Below are 26,772 nucleotides of genomic sequence, written 5' to 3' on the forward strand. Positions count from 1 at the left end.
TGCACCATCCTTTGACCTTTGCGCCATGAGATCGACGGAGCCTCCTCATATTGACGTAACCAATATGTATACATATATGTAATCGAGGATAGAGTTCGGTGTCCATTTCCAGCACGCTTTTGTTAGTTCTGCATCAGCATGCATGCATGCAAATGGAAGGTGAGGAAATCCACCGGGAGTGCACGTCGTCCTCACAGGTCTATCTTACGTAAAACATCATATTTGTACCTTCTAGAAAAGAACCTATCTGTGGAGTTTACTTCTCGAAAAGAACCTAATTGAAAATCATAGGTTAAGAAGGGTAAAATTACAAAAGAGTCGAAGAAGAAAAAGATAATAAATAAAAATAAGAGAAAAAAAATTATTGAGAAATCGATTTGATATCAAATGAATTCGGATGAAGCCATCATAAATTTATATTGGTTCTAATTTTTTTTATTCCCTTGCATTTATTTATACTGATTACGTGGGTGTATAAGATTACAAATTAATGAATTCAGATATTATACCGCTGCCTTTCCGCTGTGCCGAGACGTTACATCAAGTGAGATTGTAATTTCTTGGATACAATTAATCAATTGTTATCCTTTGATTTAACAACATCAAATTCTGGGCTGAGCTTTTTATTTTTGGGTCCCTGAATTTGATTGGTTCCGACGCGAACTTTCCCGTATGTTCTGATTCTAATTAGTAAAGTTTTTGTTCTTTTTCTAAAAAGAAAAAAGAAAAAAAGAAAAGCATAAGTGAGTAAGCATCCCTCGTGGCCCAATTAGATGCCCTCCCACCCCCACCCTATTAAGCCCTAGCCGATCGCAACCCGAGGCCGATGACCCATGGCCACCGGGGAAAGGGCACCGGGAGGAAAGATCTCCGACGCCGACGTCGCAGGGGGTGGCGGTAGACGGTGGGATGACCTAAACCGGGACCTCCTGGTGGCGATCTTCGGGAGGTTGGGGGTGGCGGATCTCATCGCTGGCGTCCCTTTCGTCTGCTCCTCATGGCGCGACGCCGCGCGGGATCCCCTCTGCTGGCGGGAGCTCGACTTCCGCGAGTGGGAACCCCTCTCCCGCCGCCTCGGCGTCCATGGTGACGACCACGCCGACTTCACCGGCATCCTCCACTCGGTCATCGCCCGCGGCCATCAGCTCCTGAAATCGATCTACTTCCCCTTCTTCGCCGACGACATTGATCTCTTATATGTTGCAGAAAGGCGATTCCTCTAATACGAATTCTGATCCTTTGCTTTTTTGATTCCTCTCTCCTCTTGAATGTTGGTGTTGTTTTTCCATCTGGATTTTCTTTTTTGCGTCAAAAGCCATGCGAACCATAAAACAAATAAAAGGGGGGGGCGGGGGGGGAGGGGGAAGAAAAGGGGGTTCTTGCTTGTTGAAGTCTCAACATTTTCTTTGTGAAAATTCGTAGTGATGTATCCAATTAATTTTCGGAAATTTCAGGTGTCCAGGGTTGCATTATTTCAGTCTGCCAAACCCAGAAATGGACGAGGAAATGTTCCGCAAGGCTGTTGGAAAACTCGCGTTCCTCAGAGGCATGGCGGTGGACGAGAATCTCATCAGGAGTGAAGTCCTTCTACACGTTAACCAATGCTGCGCTTCCTTAAAGGAGCTCAGCGTTTTTTCTGAGTTCGTGGATGAAGATATGGCGTCCGTGATCTGCAAGTCCCTTCCCTCTCTTCGGAAGCTTGAGATAACAGAGTCCGTCATCTCCTCACAAGCTATAATTACCTTTATAGATGGATTAAAGGAACTTGAGCATTTTGACATTTCTGGATACGAGAATTCCGCAATCACTGATGTGGTTCTTCAGAAGGCTTCTCGTCTGAAGGTGTTTATATGGAACTCGAGGTTCGAGTTGGGTGAATTCATGGACTGCTCCAACTGCGGGGAGGACTGGCTCCTACAGAGATCCTGTGAGTGCATGCTGGACCGAAAGGTGATGGAGTGGCTGACAGAACTTTCTTGATGCGCTGCAATGGTTATGAGTTGGATATGCAATAAATACATGCTCACGTACAGGTATAACCTAATGCAGAGAATTATGCACTCGTTTACTCTACATGGTGAAAATCTGGCTTTCTTAAATTGGCCTTTTTCTTGTGTATACAAATATGGAATTTATCTTGGGACCTACCATAGTTATGTCTGTATTTAAATGTCATTACTTTGGCAATGCTTTGCTTCTGTTGTTGAAAAGCATGTCCATACTATGGAGTTTATCTTCCTTACTCATGACTGTATTTAAATGTCATTACTTTGGCAATGCTGTGCTTCTGTTGTTGAAAAGCATGTCCATACTATGGAGTTTATCTTCCTTACTCATGACTGTATTTAAATGTCATTACTTTGGCAATGATTTGCTTCTGTTGTTGAAAAGCATGTCCATACTATGGAGTTTATGTTCCTTACTCATGACTGTATTTAAATGTCATTACTTTGGCAATGCTTTGCTTCTGTTTTTGAAAAGCATGTCCATACTATGGAGTTTATGTTCCTTACTCATGACTGTATTTAAATGTCATTACTTTGGCAATGCTTTGCTTCTGTTGTTGAAAAGCATGTCCATACTATGGAGTTTATGTTCCTTACTCATGACTGTATTTAAATGCCATTACTTTGGCAATGCTTTGCTTCTGTTGTTGAAAAGCATGTCCATACTATGGAGTTTATCTTCCTTACTCATGACTGTATTTAAATGTCATTACTTTGGCAATGCTTTGCTTCTGTTGTTGAAAAGCATGTCCATACTATGGAGTTTATCTTCCTTACTCATGACTGTATTTAAATGTCATTACTTTGGCAATGCTGTGCTTCTGTTGTTGAAAAGCATGTCCATACTATGGAGTTTATCTTCCTTACTCATGACTGTATTTAAATGTCATTACTTTGGCAATGATTTGCTTCTGTTGTTGAAAAGCATGTCCATACTATGGAGTTTATGTTCCTTACTCATGACTGTATTTAAATGCCATTACTTTGGCAATGCTTTGCTTCTGTTGTTGAAAAGCATGTCCATACTATGGAGTTTTTCTTCCTTACTCATGACTGTATTTAAATGTCATTACTTTGGCAATGCTTTGCTTCTGTTGTTGAAAAGCATGTCCATACTATGGAGTTTATCTTCCTTACTCATGACTGTATTTAAATGCCATTACTTTGGCAATGCTTTGCTTCTGTTGTTGGAAAGCATGTCCATTCTATGGAGTTTATGTTCCTTACTCATGACTGTATTTAAATGTCATTACTTTGGCAATGCGTTGCTTCTGTTGTTTAAAAGCATGTTTAGTGTGTATCTATTTTTGGTCCAGTATAATATGTTTCTTTGCTTTGGTAGAAGTACAGGGTATCTTACAAATATTTTCTTGGTTGCTTCATGAGTTGGAATGAGGAAACATAATTTGTAGATTTTCAAATATAGCATTCGATCCTTTTTTGTTTTTGATAAAGCTGGACTGAAATTTTTTATTCATAGTTGTCTGAGGTGATTTAATGTGCTTCTGGCATGAATTCACATCAATTTTCTATGTGTAGTTGTTTTTTATGTTTCGAACAAATAAATAAAAATCTCCTGTGCAAAAAAAAGAAAAAAAACATTAGTTGTACTCATAATATTCATGCATACGAAAAGACTATTATGAGACCAGAGTAGGGTTGAAAATGGAGGGGATACAGTTAGTGGACAATGTTTAATATCATATAGTTTAAATGATGATTACAAATATCATCTGACGTAGTGCTATATTAACAACTACTCATAGATATGATAAGAGGTTTGTGCAACTTTTCACCTGAACGCTTGCTTAGCTGTCCAATGCGTTAAATTCGTGTTATGGGCATGCTTTACAAGAAGAGGGTTATTTTTCTCATGGTGCCGATGAAGAACCTGAGAACATAGGAGGGAAGAGAGACAAAATTCTTGTTCGGTGGAACTATTGCAATTTTAACCTTTATAATTGCCAAATGGTACTTGGCAAGCACGACCTTAGGGAATCGGTTAATAACTTGACATATTTGACTATCCATCATTCGTCATGAAATGATTTTTCAAGTTTGTCCTAATTGATTCTGATGTCTTTCTGGCTAAGGACTTTATCTTTTAACTTATCCATAAGAAATAATGATTATGTTGATTGATATCATCAATTCCTTATGAAAGAAAGAAAGGTGAACTACTTGGAAATTCATATATTGATGTGGGAGATGATCAATTGCTTCCGGGGATGATGAGACACGTCTCCTGTAGGCAGAAGAGCTTGTTTGCAATCGTGAGTATGGTATTGATTTACTGAGTGGCGAATGCATGAAAAAGTTCACATATACGCTTTTGTATTATATTTGCTTTTGCTGGCAAGTTCTTAGTCACTAAATATAGTTTCAGAAATATATGAAGAAAAGTGATAGAGATAATATTGGCCTCAACTTCCCTTAATGATAAGAATATATTGGCTCTCTCCAGCTCCCTCCTATGCATTGATGATGGACAGCAAGTCGCTCTTATTAAGGCTTTTACCCTTAGTAATGGGGGCTCGAAATAAAAGTTATGTCTTAGGCCAAACTACAAAGATAGACAAGTAATAGTCTCTCTATTCTCTCATTTACACAGGTCATACTGTTGTCTTTCTCGTCTGCTTCTCGCTAACTTAAGCATCAGAGGGGTTGAGTCGGGGAACCCTCGGCGTAGACCTGTTGTGCAGGAGTATCGGTGGCTAGGAGATGACCCTGCAACACGGGAGACCCTCGTTCCTTTTACCTGACTTCTCCCTCAATTGACTTAGCTGGCAATCCCAGCATAACAACTTGCCCTTGAATCGTCGATTGCACCTCTTCTTGTCGAAGTCTAATTGAGGAGTTGACGCTTCATATTCCAAGGATCTCTTCAGCTAAGAGGGACGAGCGGCCCCGTGTTGCACCTTTCGACAGTAAAGTGCAACGTTTTGCTAAGCCGCATCAGAGCCTTGCCAGAGTCTTAGGCGTAGTTTGATGACTCTTGGGAACCCTCGATGAAAGCTCAACTCTAAGCTATGAACCAGAGGTTGGACGAGGTCTAGTAGGGCCTCGTGACGGCCTCGATGAGCTCCCTCCTAGCGTTGGCAGAGCATCAACAACGACCCGCAACGATTCCTCAGTCCCCTTGCTACAACGCGCTGCCTCATCCTCGATAGTGCCCTTCGGGCCTCAACAAGCCTTTGCTCAACTTCCTTTGCCTATAGGCGAGCCATCTCCAATGCCAGGGACAATCCATGGACCTAGGCCTCAACGACCCTACGCCCTTACCTCGTCCTCTACAGCGCCCTTTGGGCCTCCGCAAGCCTTTGCTCAGCTTCCTTTACCCATGAGTGAGAAAACTCCAGCGCTAGGGATAGCTCAGGGACCTAGGCCTCAACGGCCCTATGCCCTTGCCTCGTCCTCGGCAGCACCCTCCGGGCCTCCGCAAGCCAGCTCCAACACCAAGGATAGCTTAGGGACCCAAGCCTCAGTGGCCCTATGCCCTCGCCTCATCCTCGGTAGTACCCTCCAGGTCTTCGCAAGCCTATGCTCGACTTCCTTTGCCTACAAGCAAGCTAGCTCCAACGCTAGGGACAGTCTTATTCTCAAAAACTAATTTATATCTATTATTTATTAAATAAAAAATAAAAATAATATTTTTGATAATCGAAAGAACGAAGTTGCATGCATTTAATGCAAGAATAGCTCCATCGAACAAATGTAGGGTGACCTCACTAATGGCTATAGCAGCAACCTTTGTGCCATTCCTCATCCTTAGGTCCACCTTGCCTTTTGCCAATCTCCTAGGCCTTACCAGAACTTGTAACCACTCTTTCCTGCTTGAGAAAGCAAAAAAAGAGAACAAAACGTCTTGTGATTCTAAGTTTAAAAATTGTAAAAAAAAAGTGCTAAGTGTCCTCCTCCTCCTCCTCCTTAAAGTTTTGTGATCATTCTAAGAGAGGTGTGAGACTTGTAAATGTTATCTCCTAAATCTGTGAAAGGGCGAAAGAGTTGTAAAGAGGGTAGTTGGTCTTCACCCATTGAAAGAAGATCGTTAGTGAACGCTAGTGGCCTCGATAGAAGAGGAATTGGGAGTTGACGTAGGTCGCGACGTCCGGACTACTATAAATTTGGTATGCATTTCTGTTATGTTTTTCATTGCTATTACTTTCTGAGTTAATTGCTTAGTTTACTTACTTTAAGTAAAGCACACTTTCATTATCGGTTTTCGTCGAATGAAAATTTTAAAATCAAATTTTTTCTTAAAAGCACTAATTCATCCCCCTTCTTAGTGTCGATACGGTCTTAACAAGATGATCATGGACCATAACCTAGTATGATCAGGCCTGAGCCAAAAGGCATGATCACTCACAAAATCTTTGTGTGTGTCTCGACGCATCTCCATGTTCAGTGATCATCCGTCTCATCCTCATCGGTCCTTGGCACCCACGCTGCACTTTCTCATGCAATTACAACTCAATTATAGGCACGTAGACCCAAACATATATATATATATATATATATATATATATATATATATATATATATATATATATATATATATATATATATATATATATATATATATATATATATATATATATATATATCATATATAAGAGAACCCTTGATCTCATCAACAGGAGGTACAACTTTGAGGGAAATAAAAATACATGTCGGATTTAATGAGAGAGATGGAGGCTCGCAGGCCTAAATAATAATCATATATGCACATCACACATGGTCCATGATCATCTATCAATAACACATCATATATATATATATATATATATATAATCAATTAAACTATTTAATTAATTTTAAATTAACTCTTAATCAATAGGACTTGGATTAACCCTTAATCCAACTTTGAAAACCTTACAAATCCATGGGGTAAGGTGCCCTTGGCCGTTAGGGCTGCCTTCGGCCAAGTAGCCCTCAGTCAGGCCGAGAGCAATAAGGGCTGCTCTCGGCCAAGGCACCCTTGGCCAGGTCGAGAGCAACCAATGCTGCTCCAGGGTTGCAAGTAGCCCTGGCCAAGGCTGCAAGTAGCCCTCGGTCAATATTGTAGGGCAGCAAAGGTTGCTGCCCTCCTTGTCAAATCTAATGTCAAGAAGTTCTCCGGTGACAGAACACTTTATACACCAAAAACTATGCTGTTCTAATCTTAAATCAGTAAAAAAAACATAATTTATTTACGAGAAACTGATTCAACATAACATGTAGTTAATAACAAATCATCGTACGAGTAACCTGGCTCTAATATCATTGTTGGAAAACCTAGGGGAGGGTCACATGAGTAGTAGAAAATAAAAACAAAATTTGGTTTCCAAAATCAATCTCATTAAATTATTGTGCGAAGATCAAGAGCATAAAACTCAAGAAACCGAAAACTAGAGACATTCTCATATAAAGGAACTCGTATATCTCCTAGGATCGTAGATCTTTATTCGTGGATGAAGAAGCTCTCATAATCTCCTCTCTAACGGTGATCCACACGATGGACACAGTAATGACACACCTCCTCGCACAATACGCTCTTTTCTTGTAATTGCGCACCACCACACAGCAGCACACAAGGAGGGATCGATTCCTCTTACTGTCCTCTCAATGCAAAGAGGGGAAGTTGGTTAGAGAAAGAAGGGGGGAGGAGATGAGGAGGGTGGCAACACTAGGGTTCAGCCTATGACTCTTTAAGTCCCAACTCTTATTTATAGAGGGTCTTCTTTAATTAACCATAATAGATCCTTCTTAGTGAGAATTAAATCCCCATCCAATGATCATTGGCTTAATGGATATTGGATCCATATCCAATAATCACTCTAAGCTCTGTTGGGTTTCTCCCAATGATTAAAACATGGGCTTAGTGTATATCTCATATTCAATAATCCTATATTCGTCACATTATCCACCATATGTGTGTGACCCTCGAGGCTAAATACCGAGCTGGTCGTGAGTTGCACTTATCGGAACTCATTCTAACTCAGTAAATTATTATTCTCATAATAATTCACTCAACTCATCGACTATGGGCGTACTAGGCCACTGCACCATAGTCCCCAAACGGTATAGGGGGATATAATCCATTAGATATATCTTCTCTCAATTACCATGTATATATAGTCCCTCATCCATATAATAGTCCAGAGACTAGAGACTGTATACCGAGCATGGTGTTGTTAGGCCCATATGAAATCTTTCTGAGTCTCACTCTAATCGGATTCTCCGAGAGAACTCTTCTCTCTTAATCTGAATCTCACGCTTTTGGATTCATTATGGTCCGATTGACTCTAGTTAGAGATTTGCCTAAGTAAGAACACACGGGATATTCCTCTCATGATACCGAGAGTGGATGATCATCTATTGATACTCAATTGCTTTCGCAATATTAGTTACAATTCCCAATGATCATCTGTATTGTATTCAGAACTTATAAATATATAAGTCTGGTATAAAAAAAAATGGAGTACTCAAACAAGACATCCTTGGTGTCTCAAGTCTAAGGACTAGATACATAATTGAGGTTATGAAATCGCTATATGACGATGAGATATTATTAACTATCTAACGTTTCATAAACGGATCACTCAATGAACTCATTGTCCAATGAGCACCTGCACTATGTCCCTAGTGTCCCCACACAAGCAGTTACGAGACTAGCTGCCTTCATCATATGGATGGGTATATAACACACCGATCTGTCCGGTTATCTAGATGTCCTTCTTAAGTAACCTATGACTAGGAATATTTGAGATCTGTATTTAAAGGCGAATTAGTCATTATCATAATCTCATCATGATCCAATTCTCATTACACAGATCCAATAACATCACAATATATATTCATCACATAATATAAAGTGAGAAAATATTATTATTAATATTAACCAAAAGAGATTATGTAGTGTATCACACGTGTCATCACTCATGTGATTGGCTTGCAGGGGGCACATGTAACTAACAAGATCATGATAATGAGACCAATTCGTTTTTAAACACAAATTCTAAATATTCCTGGTCATAAGTTACTCGAGAATAACATTGAGGTAACCGAACAAACCAGTGTACTATATACGCATCCATATGATGGAGGCAACTGATCTTATAGTTGCTTGTGTAGCAACACTAGGGATAACTAGGGATATAGTGTAGGTGCTTATTGGAGAATGAGTTCACTGAATGATCCACTTATAGAATGCTGGATGGTTAATGATACCTCATTGTCAGACAGAAATTTTGTAATTCCAGTTGTGTGCCTGGTCCTTAGACTTGAGACACTAATGATACCTTATTTGAGTATTCCGTTCTTTGAAACCAGATTATAGGTTTGGAAGTTCTAGATCTAGTATAGACGGTCATCGAGAATTGTAGTCAATCTTACGAAGGCAATCGAGTATCAACAAAGGATTATCCACTCTTTGTATCATAAGAGGAATATTTCGTGTGTTCTCACTTAGGCAAATCTCTGGCCAAGGTCACTTAGATTGAGAGAGAATAAGTTCTTCGACAGAATCCAATAAGAGTGAGACTTTGATGGATTTCGTATGTGTCTAACAACACCATGTCTGATATATAGTCTTTAAGATATTAGATGTATGAGAGACTATAGATACACGGTAACTGAGAGCAAATATGTTCAGGATTAGATCCTCCTATACCATCTAGGGACTATGGCGTAGTAGCCTAGTATGTCCATAGTCAATGAGTTAAGTGAATTATTATGGGGATAATAATTTGTTAAGTCAAAAGGGGTTTTAACGGGTGCAACCAATGGCCAGCTCGGTATTAGGCCTAGAGAGACACACAAGCGGTGGATGACTCGATAAATAGAGGATTGGATATGAGATATCCAATAAGCCTCATTTTCCCTTGTTTTAATAGATCCATTAGATGAGACCTAATAGAACATGGAGCTTAGAGGGGTTATTGGATAAGGATCCAATACCCATTAAGCCAGTGGTTATTGAATGGGAATCCAATATCAATTAAGAATGATCCATTAGGGTTTTCATGAATGGGCTCTCTATAAATAGGAGTGGAGCTCAAAGGATCATAAGCTAGACCCCTAGAGCCGCCGACCTCCTCATCTCTTCCTCCCATCTCTCCCTTATTGTGAGAGCCCCCTCTCTTGTGTGAGAGGACCACAAGAGGGTCGGCCCTTTCTTGCTTGCTGCTGCTGCGTGGTGATGTGTTGTCACGAAGAGAGAACCCGCAGCGAGGAAGAGGTATATCGTCATTGTCGTTCACCGTGTGGATCATCGCTTGAGAGGAGTTCGCAAGAGCTCCTTCATCCGTCGGACTAGGATATGCGTTTTAGGGGATAAACAAGTTCCCCTATGTGAGAACGTCTCATCCTCAATGCGGTTTTGTGATTTTGAGTTTTACGCACACGGTCATTATGCGGCGATCTAATGCTCCTTGTTTGAGAAATAGTTTTGTTTTATTTTTCTGCTGCACATGTGATGCTCTCTTGATAGTTTCCTAACAAACAGTATATCAAACACTTTGTTTATAGCTTTATCCGTTATAATGTGGTATTATGAAGTAGGGTATCATATTCCTCACACTTGACTTTTTGCCAATATAAAGATTTTTGTTCTTGGATAATAATTATGGGTTCAGTAGGGTCATATAGAGAGCTTGTGATAGTATGAAGATAAAAAAAATTTGACATAGTTTGAAGATGTCATCTTTGGATCATATTGTCATATGATATCCAGATTCGGTAGTATTATTAGATTGTGTTAAATACATGAGAATTAGTGATGTTATTTGATATCACTTGGCTCAAGAGAAAAAGTATAACATTTGTTATGCCAAAGGTATTCTTGTTGAGGGGTTCGAAGTGTATTCATATGAACCCAACGGTGAATGATTGTTATAATAGCTCTTATTGCTAAAGGAGTATGATAATAGCTCTCATTGGTAAAGGAGTATAATTTTAGAAAGAAAATATGGATTCAACAAAAATAAAACAAAGATGTTTTGAGCTTGAGTATAATAACATCGAAAAATATTATGTTTAAGGGAGTATGTAATGAAAATGTAAGGCTTTATTTATTATGTTTAAGGCATGTGGTTGATGTTAAATTATGTAAAGTATAAGAACATAATAACAAATAATATAAATAATTAAATGCTTTGTTTACTTCCGCTGCAGACTCGACCTCTTTCTTCTCTTAAAGTAAAGATCAATCCGATTCCGTGTAAATGACGAGAGGAATGGTGAACGACATGCCTGGAAGGATGCCTCCTGTGTAGTCCAGCCCATTTGTCACATTAGTTTGGACTGAGCTAGGTGAGATAGCCCATTGGCACTTTTGTGTTTAGAGGAAGACATGGAAGTTGTCATAAACTTGTATGTATATTAAAACAATGTTGATTACATAGAGGGAGGGAAGTTAGGACAAAGTTGCATCGTTAATGATGGCCAAAGGAAAGAACCATCCCTCGTCTGCTCTGCTCCTCTTGCTCTCCATCACCGGACCAGTGGAACACCTCCCGTTTCACGGGTCGGTGTCGCTTTTAAACGCATCCCTCAAATATAAATTGCTGTTCTGTAAAAACAGCAAATAACTCCTCTGTCTCTCCGGTTCCAGATCAAATAACATTTTACCAACACTTTCTTTCTCTCCTCTCCTCTCCTCTCCTCTCCTCTCCTTTCCTCTCACATAACTGGCATCTAAATCATGTTTTTCTATGCTCCAAGGATTTGGAAGCACCGGATCAACCTCCAGGAGATCAGATGTAGTGCTCCCGATGATGCGTCCGTAAAAAGCCACCGGACTTCTTCACCACCACCCGTAGGTTGTCAATAACTAGGAGGTCGACCACCTTATCAATTTGGAGTACAATGGCACTCGAGAGGCTTATAGTTACGAGCGAATTGTGAATAGAACTGCATTTCGTGGTACAAATAAATATCCGATGATGATGATGATGATGATGATTGGCGATGCTCAATAATGCGAGGGACCATCTTTATTCACTTGGCACAAATGAATATTGTTCTACTTGCGACTTTCTCCCTAACGCTCTTGTCGTTTGTGGACAACAAACGAAATCAGTATTGACTTGCCTCGGGTTGAAGCCTGCCCTTTATTCGCTGACTAACAACTCCAAATGATAAAGTTTTGACTTGGGCACACCTTGGTCGTCTGTGGTCCTCCCGATTGGAAGTTAGGTCATACTCGTTCTTGCCTTTCCACCCTTGAGAAAGGTCAAACCCATCCAACCCATTGGATTTTGCTCTTTGTCTGCTTGTGCCACCCTATATTCTCTCTCTCTCTCTCTCTCGTTATCTGTCATCAACAAACGGGAACGGTTGCCTCCCACTTGTGCTACTTATCCCTGTAAACTTGAAGCAATAACTCTACTTCTTTAACACTATGATTTCCTATTCATGGTCCTTTTAATTTACCACACAACGAGATAGTTGGCAATCAAGGTTTGTCCTACTTGTTATTTAATACTAGGAAAAAAACCAATTTTATGGCAATGGTTTTGTTATCCTAATAATGGTTCTTTATTAACAGGTAACAAGACCTTTCCTCTACAAGCAAAATTCTCACCAAAAGAATAAACAAGTAATAATCAATGATGAAGCCCTCGAAGAAGAGGACTGGGACTCGTTGTTTCCTCACATGGGGAGTTGGGTCCACCCTGTCGCATTGATGATGAAAAGTTGACCGAGGAATGGTGGTTTGGAGGACTACGGCATCTCACTTCATTTGCTCCACCATGGCTTGTGTCAATAGGACGTGTCAAGTCCATCGAGTCAACCCATTTTCTGGAAGCCGCCCTTGCGCAAAAGATCTTTGGGAAAGCCGCCCATGGTTAATGTATCAGTGGTAAGACGGAGAAGAGCAGCGAAACCAGGTTGTGTTGCCTTATTATTGTTATTTTCACGTCACTGGATGTATGCTTTTCACATGATTATTGTTTTCCTGTCTATACGTAGCAAACTTTGGCAACAATCATGTTGAGGATTCAAGAGAAATGCACGTGATGCTGATTATTAGGATACAAGGCTTGCAATCAAAACAGCAGGTATTATATAGTATATTCTCCTTGGTATGTTTAGATGGTAGCCAGGCAGGAGTGTTTCTGACATCAACTTTGGCGACAATTGCATGCTGTGTCTACAGAATGTGGATTGACATGTGTTACTCGGTCATCTTCATGCCCCCACAAATGTCTCGATATGTCTTCATCTAGTTGGTGCAAGAGAATATTCATGAGCCATCTTCTCATCTGAGTGCTCTACTGGTTTTTGTCGGCAGAAATGGCTGCATTCTTCCCACCTAGACAATCAATCCATTTGGTATCGGTCGGTTCTGCGTTTGTACCTTGAAGAAACAGGAATCTGAAAACTTTCACAGAAGAGATGGAAACAAGATGCTGAACCATTTTCTTCTTTTCCTATCAAGTTTCTTTGTTTTTCTTTTCCTTTTTTGGGTGGTAACACCAAATTCCACGGTTATAACGAGAGCGATTCCGGTGAAGCACTCGTAGTTTCTGTATCTTGAAATTTTGAGGATGAAATATTTTGCTGCCAAGAAAAATAGAAACAAATGAAAGCATCTTTATGGTATACGGAGAAGAAGGGGGAGAGAGAATGAAGGATTTTAAGACCACATTTCATTATTTATCTAGATTTACTCTACATGGACTGTATATATATGATCAAGTGGACCATGAGCCATCTTGATTGAGATATAGTATTTCATTAAGTATATAGCATATAGCACTGACTTCTCTCCGTCATTAAAATTTGCGAAGAGGAGTTTGGTTTATGTCAGGCTCCGGAAGTGTCTGTCCCTGTGTGGCTGTGGCTGTGGCTGTGGCTCCCACTCAGTCTTCTTCACCGCTAGACGGCAAACCAATGATATATCCGACTATTTATTTATATCGGACTCCAGAAGCTGCGTGAGTAGAACCAATCACTGTCTTGGTGGCTTTTTATATTGATCCCCTGAATAATTTGATAAGAAGCAATTCAGCAATTTTCCTTTCTCCTTGCACATCACTCTATGGTAATCTAATTTTCTTTGTTTTGTTTGGGGTAGTAGATATCCGTAGCTAGTTGATGTGTCCTTCGATTCACGTGATTTGGGCGTGGCAAGCAAACTTCTTTTTCATTTCAAATGTAGAAAAAGGAAATACATGGGAGAGATAGGGATTTTCCTCGGTATATACAAATAAATGATTGCCGAGTTGACGTAACACATCTGCTGGACTAAAAACACTAATTGCGTTTGAAAGAGGGACAGACATGGACGATGGACTGTGTCATTTCCCACAGCATTATTCGGGTACGTATGTCCTACGTCAAATGGCAAAGGCAAAGCTGGATGATGGACACACGGAGGACAGAGAAAGGAAAGGAAAATGATACTAATAATAAAAAGGAAAGAGGAAAAAAAAAAAGAAAAAAGAAGAGGGTGGGGGGGGGGGCTAGGAATGTGCGGAGTGTCGATCACGGGATTCGTTTGACTCCTAGTGGAGAGAAAGGGGGTCAGGCTCAGGTTGGTCCGGAGCACGCGCGCATGCTTTTCTGTGGGACCCACTCTGACCTACGACATCGCTGTCACCAGCATGACCTCACTCGGATCTGGTACGCTTTGGGATCGGAGTCCAAAAACCACATTCATTCATGGACGTTGGTGATCATTCCTCCTCGACTTGCGCACCACCACCGCAACGCCTTGGCACCAGTGCATTTCTTTTTGACTCGTGGACGGCGTCGGCGAGTGTGTAGGAGTTTATGGATCCGATTCGCACAAAAAAATATAAAATAAAAAAAAAATAGAAACGAAAATTCTCAGACGATTGGCAGACTGATAAGCCACATGGATGAATGCTGAATGGTTCGTCCCTAAATAGTTATTACTATTCTGGCAGATGACTCGCTGTACCAGTAAATTATATATCCTTAGTTTTAAGAGAAAAGGTGCATCTTTCGAACCTTATTCTCACGTCAAGAGGAGCATCAGTTTGGTACACGAGTAATAAAGTAGGAAGGAAATCACGTTTGTTTTCCATGTCAACGCACCGCATATCATGGGAGCAAATTTGTCATGAATCCGCGTGTAGGCCTCTCTGGATTAAACTTGTAATCTGATGGAATTTAAGGTTAAAACAAACACGGAGGAGAGACATATTAATAGCAGATAACGAGTCGTTGAAGAATGGTAGATTGGATCCACTCTCCTCTCCTGCAGGGAAGAACACAGGTGTCGATGGCCAATATTATACATGCATGTTAACCCCCCTTGTAGACTAGGCTGCCTTTTTCAAATACATAATCTGAGAGGCGGCTGAAGCAAGCGACGATGAGCAAGTGCAGAACGCGTACCCATGAGCTTAATTAATTTCCAAGCGTTTTAACACCTATTAATGATACCGCCGACTCATGTCTTAGGCGAAGCAAGATTTCTGAATCAAGATACACCTTACCACATCAACTGAACCTTTAGATATAGCAAAAACAAAAAAGGGCACATGTACGTGAGCAAGTCATTGGTTGGATTAAGGTCCAGAGTGCGACAGTACGTAGTTGGCTTTATAAATACTAAAAAGAATGACAAGTTCTTGGCATCACCTTAAAAACACACAAACATTCAACCGCTGATATCATTACCATGCCGTGCGTTGCCTAGTTAATCATCCGAGGATTTAACGAGTGTAATCATCTGGTTCGTCAGGGTTGGACTCATGCTTTAAGAGCGTATCCAGAGTTAAAACTGACCAGCGTTATATATAAAAAGATCCCTTTTCGGCATAACGAAGGAGAAGCTGTTGAACCACCACGGATTATCTTGGAGTTGGGATTGGTTGAATAGGTAAGTGACAAAGAGCAAACTCCAATTAAATGGTCGAAATGGGGTGTCAAGTCTAACAAGACGAATCATTGGAGGGGCCTAAGCAGATAATTGAAGTGTTAATCAAACAGCATGGGAAGAAGTCATTGTAATATCTAAAAGATGTAAATTTTCTAAGGTAATGTCATAGATACTTAGATAAAATTTATACAATATAAATCATGCTTTCCGACCGGGATGGAGCATCCTTTAACCGCACAGTGTTCTAATATCTTGAACGATTATGAGATGCCTTTTTATTTTTTATTCTTTTAATAAAGATTGAACGATTGGCTTTCTGAGGACTAAATCCTGGATATAGTGCTATAATTCAAAGCATCAAATTGTCACTTTTTTAAATTTTTATGGCACCTTTTCTTTCCCCAGAGGGAGATCACTTTTCACAGTTGTGACATGAAGGAAATGGCCTCTAGGATTATATAAAAACACGTACGTTGCTTGAAGTAATAGGAATTATAAAATTCTCGTTGAGTAGAAAGGTGTCGTCCACTATGGGCCCACTGATCGAGACTAACCAATCAATCCTCACCTACTTCGCGTTTTGATTTAGCCACAAATTAAAGAATCAGATCAACCCAACATTCGAAAAAACACTCGTTTATATTGTGTGTGTGTGTGTGTGTGAGAGAGAGAGAGAGAGAGAGAGAGAGGACCATGGAACAGCTCCACTTCTTGTTTCTAGCAGGAGTGCAACAAATGGAATGGAGCGACCAGAGTTATCCATTTATCGCGTACCAGAAGACACGGACCCAGAATGGTGGGCTTCTTTACTTTCTTTTCCTTTGTTTCCCCTCCCTACCTACAAAATAGAAGACACCGTGAGAATACTAAACTGGCGTTTGTGCTTGCGGATTATGCTCGTTGGACGCCCACCCATCCAGGTTCGGTTTACGAGGAGGACCACAATCCAATCCAATTAAAAAAAATGCAGTTGATTCCAATTTCGATTCCAATGATGCAAGCTGCAGCTTCATATTTCCTTTATCGGTATAGTGACTTCTATTTTCACCAGCAAGATGAAAAGCCAAGTCCTACTTGGCTTGCTACACTGTTGTTGCGTCAGTATATTCCGTAGATTGGTGTTGGATGAACCTTAGTAATTAAGTATTGCTGATTACGTCTCACTACCTAATTGTTAATTATACTCTTCCACATGAAATGATACATTACGTCGCCATATGGCAAACACTCTATAATCCATTATCATTGCATTTAGATGCACGCAGCCTTTGCCCCCTTCGTCTGGTTGCCGCTTCTTAAAATATAGACGCCATACTAATAGTCTTCTTTTCTTTCACGAAGACACAAATTATTCTCAGTTGGATGCCACTGGTGATTGGGAATTCGAATTACATATAATTAATTTGAGTGTTCCTGATGAGATAGCTCTTTTGGCATTTAACTATTTACTATATCGATGGGTATGGCGCACAACGGGAGAGAGATTATGAAATAGTACATGGCGAGAACTGAATCCTGGGGTTCTTGGGCCCAGGCATAAGATCTTTAAAGAATCAACCAAATATCTGTACCGATCTCAGTGCATAATAGACACAGAGATCACACGGTCGAGTGGACGCGTGCGATAATATTAGGGTTGCATCCCTTAGACGTGGGACATGAACTGCTTTATACATCGGTTTTCATCCGTGTCTCTGAGATGGATACTGGAGGTGAGCAGAAGTCTATCTCTCTCTCTCTATCTTCTGTAGCTAGAGCAAAGGCCTGACTAGTCTCCTTTCGTGTCTTGATCAGGAGATTAAAGTAGAAGAGTCGACATCGTTTTCCTTTGTGCTGAAGCGAATATACAAAAAATTCTGCGGAAAAAAAGGGAGCACATTAGTCTGTGACAATCATGTAAATTGGTTAAAAGCAAACCGCTTCGTTCCATTTCGCATCTTGACGCTTTCCCTTGTCAAAGGTCAAACGGGAGCAAACGTGTGGTCACAACCCAAATCGTCCACCCTCAAAATGGTTTTTGGTATATATAAGCGATTCGGGACTCCATCCCCCCCAACTCTTTCCGTCCAACCCAAGATCCCAAGGAAGCTATAGCCAAACGCTAGAGAAGTGGAGCTGCACAGCTCCATGGCGGACGATTTCCAGACAGCTGGAACATGCAGCGGAGGCAGCGTGTGGAACCCCGCAAGGAGTATCACCGCCATCGACATGCCAGCGGCAGTCTCGTGCATCGCAGACATAGCCGGCAACGCCTCCAGCTGGGCGGCGGCCGAGTTGGTAGACGGCAAAGCTCGGTTCTGTGACGAATCATCGGTCTCCGGTAGCTCTGTGACTTTCCGAGGCAGTCGTAAGGTCCAGCAAGCGACTGCCGCCCCTTCCGTGATCAACTCCACCTTGCAGTTACCTATCTTGGGTAGCGCAACTCCTTCCATGGATTGGAGCACTCAAGGTTCAGCGTAAGTTCTCATGTTTCCTTTCACATCTAATGTTCATGCGACTTCATATATCACTTACCGTTAGATCTGTGCGGTTGATTATTGACATAAATCAATGATCGATGAAGTAGGAATCGTGCGAGGGGTGACGAGACCAGTTTCCATGCCATGCTCCACGAAGAAATTAGTGCAAGAGCCATATTCGGGCAATATCAATCCATCGAATCCAATCAAGTCCAAACGGGTATCGAGACAACCATGAATCTTCCAAGGGATGCGGACCAAAATTTCGTATTAGACCATCATCATCTTAGCTCCGGTAACGAGTCAGGCGATGTCGGTGTTAGCAGCTACCCCCTCATCATTTCATCCTCCTACGGAAGCCCGTCGTCGATGTTGCAGGGTATCTTAGAAGCCGAGAGTAGAACGCTGCAACCACCTGTTTACGATGACTGGGCCACCAATTACCAGTCACCGATGATGGATTGTCGGGATAGCACGAACGAGCTGCTCCAATCGTCGTGGCCTCAATTGCTGAGATCTTCACCTCCGAAGCATCATCCTGGAAACCTGCTGCAGTTCTCCAACAACGCTCCCTTCTGGAATGCGACGGCCACTGCTTCCGTCAGCGAAACGAACTCAGGCTCTTGCTCAACAGCACCCTCGCAGCTCGACAAGCAGGTTTTTGACGAGAAAAATATCGGCAGTAATTTCACAGATATGGTAATATATTATTAGAGTAACGCGAGTTATCAACTTTCTTCTACAAGTAAGGGTTTGTGGGTGTTGAAGGCACCGCTCTCCTTTTTTTTTCTCATAATTTTTTCCTCTTCTTTTGGAAAGACGAATTCAGATGGAGTTCGAGACTCGTATTCCTCATCCTCGAGCGGAAAACCTGGTCAAGATCCTGCATTCAAGAAGCCGCGAATAGAGACACCATCGCCATTACCGAGCTTTAAGGTACAGCCACGCGCAGGATCGAACATTGATTTCAATCAATGGCAGGCAGTTTGAGATCTGCTGCTTTGGTTGACATGTGTGAAAAAATTATATTCCATGTTTGCAGGTGCGGAAAGAGAAATTAGGGGACAGAATCACTGCTCTCCAGCAGCTAGTTTCACCTTTTGGAAAGGTGAGTTCCTTTTTCTTTTTTTCCTTCACAATTTTCCATCATGTTCTCGGGGGACGGAAACTTGTGCTAGGTACATGTCTTCCTTCCAGGTACTCTTGAAAGCATCACTCCTGGCTTTATATCTGAATCATTTCCTCTTTATTTATTTTCAGACCGACACTGCATCGGTTCTTCACGAGGCCATCGAGTACATCAAGTTCCTTCACGATCAAGTTGGCGTAAGTCGCTCGTTCATGCTTTTTCATCATAAGATTAGAGCTTGAAGCATCATTTCCAGCAGCTAATAATTTTCATCCAAACTTAGGTTTTAAGCACTCCGTATTTGAAGAATGGCCACCCCATGCAACAACAGCAACAGGTGCTTCAGCGTCTTACTCTTTTGTGGCTTGATCGTCAATTTATTTGATCGGATTATCGCGAATGAGATATCACAGCTGACGTATCGGCTTGTAAAAAGTGCAGGGCTCGAACAAGTCGAAGGACGGTGAAGGACCGAGGCCGGATCTTAGAAGCCGAGGGCTATGTTTGGTTCCGATTGCAAGCACTTACCCGGTGACGAGCGGAACCACGGCAGACTTCTGGCACCCCACGTTTGGAGGAACCTTCAGGTAGAGAGGAGACTTACCAGGGTGGGGCAGGGGAGGCATGGACGTACGCCTCCCTACAAGCAGCATCAGTTGGGAAAAAAAACCTCGAGTTATTATGACACAATTATGTCGCTTTGTAAAGATATGCAAAACTTGGCAGAGAAAACGATGGAGGAAATGCAGGTAGTAAAGGAGATGAACCCTTCGAGGGACAGGCTGTGTTGGCAAAGCTACATGTAAGTCCAACCATGGACGGGAGTGCTCTGGAGGGCATTATCACTGTTGTCCGACGATTCATCAAGGCGGTGATTTGAGGAACGGGAAGAAGTGCTGCTAAAATTGGCAAAGCAACCTTACATAGGGATTAATTTAGCGAGTGGGGGATAGCTAGCTAGGGTTTTGGTTGCTGATGAATTTAGCACAAGGGAATGGAGAAAGGTGGTTCTTGTTCCTGTTTAATGTGTGTGTGGGGCGGGGGGAGCTGGCTGCTGCCACCACCTCCTCTTTTCTTTTTTTCTCCATAAGGGAAAAAAAGAAATCAGCTGGAATAATTGAGTCGATGAACAGCAAGGGTGTGGTCCTTTTGATCCCAAGCATCTTACTTTTTTTCATTTGTTTATATATTCTCTTGGAGGTAGTGGAAGTCAGAACATGGCCCACATGAAAGCAATTCCCCCAAACAACCCCCGCCCCCACCTTTTTTCTTTTTTCTCCTTTTCATTTTTCTTAAGGAATAGTTTTGTTCGTGTTTCTTATTCTAGGATCATCACGATCAAGGACGTTTATAGGAAGAAACGTGAGGATCATCTTTTTTCCTTATTTATAAATAAGTTCTTGTTTGTCTAAGGATGAGAACAAGCATGAAACACATATATTTTCTATAAACTAATTACAAAAGAAACTATCAGTAAAGACATTGATTGATAGTTTATCATAAAATCTTGAATTCAAATATTATTTTATATATATATATATATATATATATATATATATATATATATATATATATATATGCCATAATAGTAAAGAGTAAGATGATCGACTCTCATTTGGTAGATTTAGCCGAGATATTTCAAATTCTAAAAAAATTTGACATATGTCTTAGTTTAACTAAGTATACCTTCAGAGTTAATTCAGGAAAGTTTCTCCGATTCATTTCGTATCAGAAGAGAATAAACACAAACTCCAAGAATGTGTAAGCTATAATAGAGATGCAGCCACCTCGATTGATAAGGGAAGTCCAACAGTTAAGGGGTTGAATAGTAGTAGTTAGTCGATTCTTATCCCAAGTGGATAGTAGGTGCATCTATCTTTCAATCATTAAAGAACCCAAAGAGTTTTCTACGGATTGAGGAGTGTTAGGAGGCTTTCGAAAGGTTAAAGGACTACCTTACCTAGTTGTCACAGCTCACATTCTCTACCTCGAGTGAAACTCCATGCCTTTACGTTGTTACCATTAACCTAGCTATCAACTTAATATTACTATGGGATGACTTGGGAGTTCAAAAGCATGTATGTTAGTCACGTTTTGAGCACACTTGAGGAACGAAACTCCCCTATTGAGAGGCTCGCATTTATGCTAGTTTTAGTAGTAAGGAAGCTTTGCCCCTATTTTTAAGCACATGCTATGTAGGTGATCACTAACCAACCAGTTAGATGGGTTCTTTCTCAGTTCGATGTCTTGGGTTAGCTATTGAGGTGGTCACTAGAGCTAGGTGAGTTTAGCATTCAATATATTCTAAGAACTACCATAAAGGCCCAAGCACTAGTAGACTTTATCTTAGAACTAACTCTTTCGCCTGAGGTTGACAAGCACACTCCACTTGTATGGATGCTATTCATGGACAGTTTTGTCACCTTGTATGGAGGCAATGCCTGACTCATCTTAAAAAGCATGAATAAACAAGTGTACAAGCAAGTTCTTCGGTTTGGGTTCAAAATCTCCAACAATAAAGTCGAGTATGAGGCATTTTTCTCGAGGTTTCGACTAACCCGAGAGCTTTAAATCCAAGACCTAATAGTATTTAGCAACTCACAGCTAGTTGTGAACTAAGTAAAGGAGAATTATGAGTCCCAAGATGCAACCATGATAAAGAACCTTACTAAGGTATAGAAAATTAACCTATGACTTCTGATTTAATATATTATAGGTCACCTGTGAAGAGAACGTCCTTATCGATGTACTTACTAGATTAGCATCAACCTAGGCTCGAAAGAATTATTGATCGTTGATTTAGATACTACTAACCCAAATCATTAAGAAGCCTGATGTAGCTATAGTCGAGGAAGAGTTGAGTTGGATGGACGAGATCCTATACTATAAAAAGATAGAATGCTCCTAGTAGGCTCCATATCTGTCTACAGAGTCAAGCATCATCAAACATGATATTGGACACTCAATGATCACCTATATCATTTCTTTTAGTCAACCATTTCTTACATGCCAAACATACTAAGTGAATGAGAGGGTGCTTGCCATGGTGCATGAGGGTATATATAGAAAGCACATGTGAACGAACCCTCACCTTCAAAGTACTTTGATAAGAGCTCAATTGGTTGATGTGGCACAAGAATGCATTGCTTATGCCCAAAGATGCAATCAGTGACAAAGGTTTGTGTGGATATAATATCAACCTATAGTGCCTTTAAGTATGATTGATTGCGGATGACATTTCACCTAGTGGGGTATGGGCATCTTTGGACCATTTTTGCTAGTCTTAGGCTAATGGAGGTTTCTCATTATTATAGTTGACTATTTTATAAAATGGGTAGACCCTAGCACCAATCACCGAGAAGTAGGTTGAGAAATTCATATAAAAGAATATCATCACCTGCTTTCAAATTATGAGAGTCATCATCACCGACGATGAAACTCAATTTAACAATGTGAAGTTCAAAGAGTTCTATCATTCCTATAGAGTTAAACTAAAATTTAACTTAGTATCTTATACTGAAACTAATGATCTTGCTAAGGTCACCAACCAAGACATTCTCGAAGAGTTAAAAAAGTAGGTTATTGGAGTAAAAGTTACTTGGGTGGATAGGCTACCAAGTATATTGTGAGCCTCTCAGATGACACCTAAGACTAGGTAGGAGAATCACCATTCAACTTAGCCTTCAACATTGAGATTGTCTTGTCACCCGAGATAGTCTTTCTAATACTTTAGGTTGAAAATTTTGATGTGAAAATTTTCGGAGACAAACTTTGAGCTGGACTCAACCTAATTTGCATTGTCATAACAAAAGCACATCTAAGGACATTGAGATTTAAGAAAGTGATAATCAAGCTATATAATTGAGGTGTTCACCTTCGGGAAGAAGGATGAGCAATACAGAGGGAAAGAAGGATAAGCGACGCATCCCTACATCATTCTGCATAGCTCATCCTTCCTCCCCCTTCGTGCATGCCGAGTGATGAAAGGGGGAAGAAAGATAAGGGATCGTGGAAGGAGGGAAGAAGGATAAACACCGCCCCTCCTTACATCGTTGTCGATAATCACATAGATACATAATGATGCTGATGCAAATATAGAGTGGTATCGCCCTTCCTTACATCGTCATTAGCGTTGATGTATCTATGTCATCATCTACATTATCTTCTTCCTCCTCTTTCTTTGCATCACCTCTTGCCATCGGTCTAGCTCCTCATCCTCCTCCCCTAGAATGAAGCCACAGAAGTCCTAACTATTCTCACCATCCACAACGTTATTTTTGCTGACCATAACCACTCGTGGTCCTCAACAATACCATCATTTGTTACCATCAAAAATATAATTATAATATTAAAATTATTTTTTTATCCATCATTTTCATGTCATTTATACATGTGTCATCATGTCCTATATCTTTCATCGGTAAAATCGACGACGTTAGGATAAATAAAATTAAATATTTTATTTTTATGACTATAGGGATTTCAATATAAATTTTTTAAATTTAAAAATTATGATATTAAAGAGATCTAACTATATATGATCATCTATAATTAGTCTACTAACATCTAAAGAGATCTTACTTCCAAAGAAAGAATGGTTTGAGATGACTTTTGAAAAAAAAAAAAAAATGACAGCATAATGTTTTAATGCTTTGTTGGAGAAGTGTCAGATTTATAGTTAGCCCATCAACTTGACCATATACGACGTGATGTGACTTGTGCTGTTCTGTCGAAGGTATTCTAAAGTATCCGATGTATTGTTATCATGAACCAAAAGCAATATCAAATGAGATTTTCGATGTGGTTTCGGCATCAACAAATCAGACTTTCGAGAAAAAGATCATATCTTGTTAATCGTGCTTGTATCATCTTTTATATATAGTCACTTTTTTCTGATGATAAGCGGATAGCTATACTTTTAGCTGGCATGGCATATTTGGATGGCTCTAGTCAATTTTCATGCCCCCTAGATTGAAGACCAATATATTTCTATTCACTTCTTATTATAGTTTGGTTGATAGGAGTAGCAGTAAACATAATAAATGATATTGTTTAAGAAGTTAATTATGGATGTGGCAATGGTGACAAATCAACACACATTTCTATTTCTACATGATATTGATGAGTCTAAACATGAGGTCACGTTAGGGTTAATTATATAATATCCTTGTAATTAGTTATCTTTAGTATTTCGATTTTTATATTTTAAAAAATTATATTACTATTCTTATAATTATAAAAATAAAATATTTGATCCTATTTCTCCTCACACTGTCGATTTTACTGACGGAAGATACAATACGTAAAATTAAAATAATATTATTTTATAATATTATTTTATAATATTATGATAGAAAGAAATATGAAATGATAATTTTATATTTTTTAAATATTCTAATCCCTAGTCAATTTATGATTTGTGAATCAATTATATGTGCATAACTTTAAGATATAATTAAGAAAAAAACTTTCACTCCAAAATCTATATAAATATGTATTATTTTAATAAATAAAATCATAATCTCTTTTTTAATAAATTATTTATAGTATCATAGCGATCTTGCCTTGTACAAATATAAGTTTTCTCTAGACAAATTGATATCTTCCCTCGCAATCATTCTTTGTTCTTCTTTACAATAGAGTTATTTTTTGTTCTTCCCCTATAGATCTAGCAATAAGGATATCTACAATATTTTCTATGATTTGGTTCCTCCCAATGATTAGAATCTCCTTGTTGCTCGACACTACCATCCTATAGCAACAACAATAGCTCCTAGTTCGGGTTGCACTCCATCTATCGCCTTCTTCCATAGTACATGACTCTGCATCAAACACCTTCTACCACCACAATCAGCAATCCCTTCTCTCCAACTCACAACCAGAAGTATGTTCCTCATTGTATGTCATTGGTGATGTCGTAGATCATAGGTCCTATAGATCTGCCCTTATCGATTACTACTCTAGCGTACTCTCTTCCAACCACTAATGAGATTTGCTTTAATGACTTCTCTTCTAACCATCAAAACTCTTGCTCCGATGACACCTTTTGGGCATTGAGGCTCTACTCTCAACATTGATTTGATTTAATCTACCTTAATCCAATGGTGCTCGGCCTCTTATCACGGACTTAGTTAGTTTTGCCTAAGTCATATGATACCCTTGTGTATTATCACGGACTTAGTTAGTTTTGCCTAAGTTATATGATACCCTTGTGTATATATATGCAAAGGGTTAATCTCTTCGAAACCTCTTATGATTCCTTAAGGATCTATAGAAGAGAAGATTCGTTAGAGGAAGCATTTAACTCAAGATCCTACAATAAAATATTTCAGCAAATACTTGATAGCCAATACAAATTATAAATATAAACTTTGCAGGCTCTAAATGATTATATAACAAAGTATCTAAGGTAGTCCATTATGACCAAAAATCCCGTTAAGTGCTCACATGATATTTTTATAAAATAAGATAGCAAATCAATCCTAAATATTACCACAAATGCTCATCTATAAAATAAGAGTAGCTCTAATATGATGCATTGGCTAATATTCTATGAAACTAGAAAATCTCCAAAATAGCTACTGGGATGGTGTGTTTTTGAATAATTTTATCTTTGCCCGACAACTGCACATAACATGCATTTATAGGATTAAAATTACTACAAGAGCTAATTTAAATGAGATTGTCAAACCTATTACAAGTCTTCTAGATGTTGTATAAAGTATGGATAAAACCGAAATATATGGATATACATAAATATTACATCGAGCACCCTTTGTACATATATGTCTTCTTCCTCTTTTAGCTTTGATGTTATGATGATTATTCCTTCATAGAACAATAGTGTTTATCAACATACATGACTCATCTCCATTAATGCAACAATTTTGATCTCCTCTAAACTCTCCAAAATTGATAACTATGCATCCTTTTGGATATGATTTACTGGGCTATGTTGATAGCTCTCTTAATTGTTTACTCGAAAATATTTAAATACCAAGAGAGCCAACCTTAATAATAAATTCTAATAATAAATTATTGTTACATCAAGGTTATCTTATTCTATAAGTTATTCAAGTCTTAGTTATTAGCTCCATGGCACGACTAATTATACAACATTACAACAGAAGCATGATGTAAGTTATAAACCATTTTTGTTAATTGCAAGTGCATACTAAGTTTTTATATACTCTGATAAAAATCTAAGAATTATTATAGATGACTTGATTTTAATAAGTCATTCATTAAGTGATGAAAAAGATTATTGTTTACACTCTCAGAGGTTTAGGAGATGAATACAAGAAACTGATGATAATAATTCGGGCAAATGACTTACCAATA

The 26,772-nt window shown here is 39.6% G+C and overlaps 2 protein-coding genes across 4 annotated transcripts; both read left to right on the forward strand.

Moving 5' to 3' along the window:
* Positions 1 to 768: 768 nt before the first annotated feature.
* On the forward strand, positions 769 to 2,277 carry LOC135671961 (F-box/LRR-repeat protein At3g48880-like). The gene is made up of 2 exons (XM_065180410.1): positions 769 to 1,210; positions 1,455 to 2,277. Exons 1-2 carry the CDS (start codon positions 834 to 836, stop codon positions 1,978 to 1,980), a joined length of 903 nt encoding a protein of 300 aa, XP_065036482.1. The 5' UTR covers positions 769 to 833; the 3' UTR covers positions 1,981 to 2,277.
* Positions 2,278 to 17,792: 15,515 nt separating this feature from the next.
* On the forward strand, positions 17,793 to 20,608 carry LOC103982078 (transcription factor bHLH112). 3 transcript variants are annotated; one of them, XM_009398883.3, is made up of 7 exons: positions 17,793 to 18,299; positions 18,410 to 19,001; positions 19,122 to 19,238; positions 19,345 to 19,410; positions 19,563 to 19,628; positions 19,715 to 19,768; positions 19,873 to 20,608. In XM_009398883.3, exons 1-7 carry the CDS (start codon positions 17,971 to 17,973, stop codon positions 20,020 to 20,022), a joined length of 1,374 nt encoding a protein of 457 aa, XP_009397158.2. In that variant the 5' UTR covers positions 17,793 to 17,970; the 3' UTR covers positions 20,023 to 20,608. The 3 variants fall into 3 exon arrangements, with proteins under 3 accessions (XP_009397158.2, XP_018680136.2, XP_018680135.2); XM_018824591.2 differs by having other exon boundaries at positions 17,794 to 18,299; positions 18,407 to 19,001; positions 19,868 to 20,608; XM_018824590.2 differs by having other exon boundaries at positions 17,797 to 18,299; positions 18,407 to 19,001.
* The last annotated feature ends 6,164 nt before the right edge of the window (positions 20,609 to 26,772 follow it).

This window comes from Musa acuminata, chromosome BXJ1-4, assembly GCF_036884655.1.
Source record: "Musa acuminata AAA Group cultivar baxijiao chromosome BXJ1-4, Cavendish_Baxijiao_AAA, whole genome shotgun sequence".
Taxonomy (NCBI): Eukaryota; Viridiplantae; Streptophyta; class Magnoliopsida; order Zingiberales; family Musaceae; genus Musa; species Musa acuminata.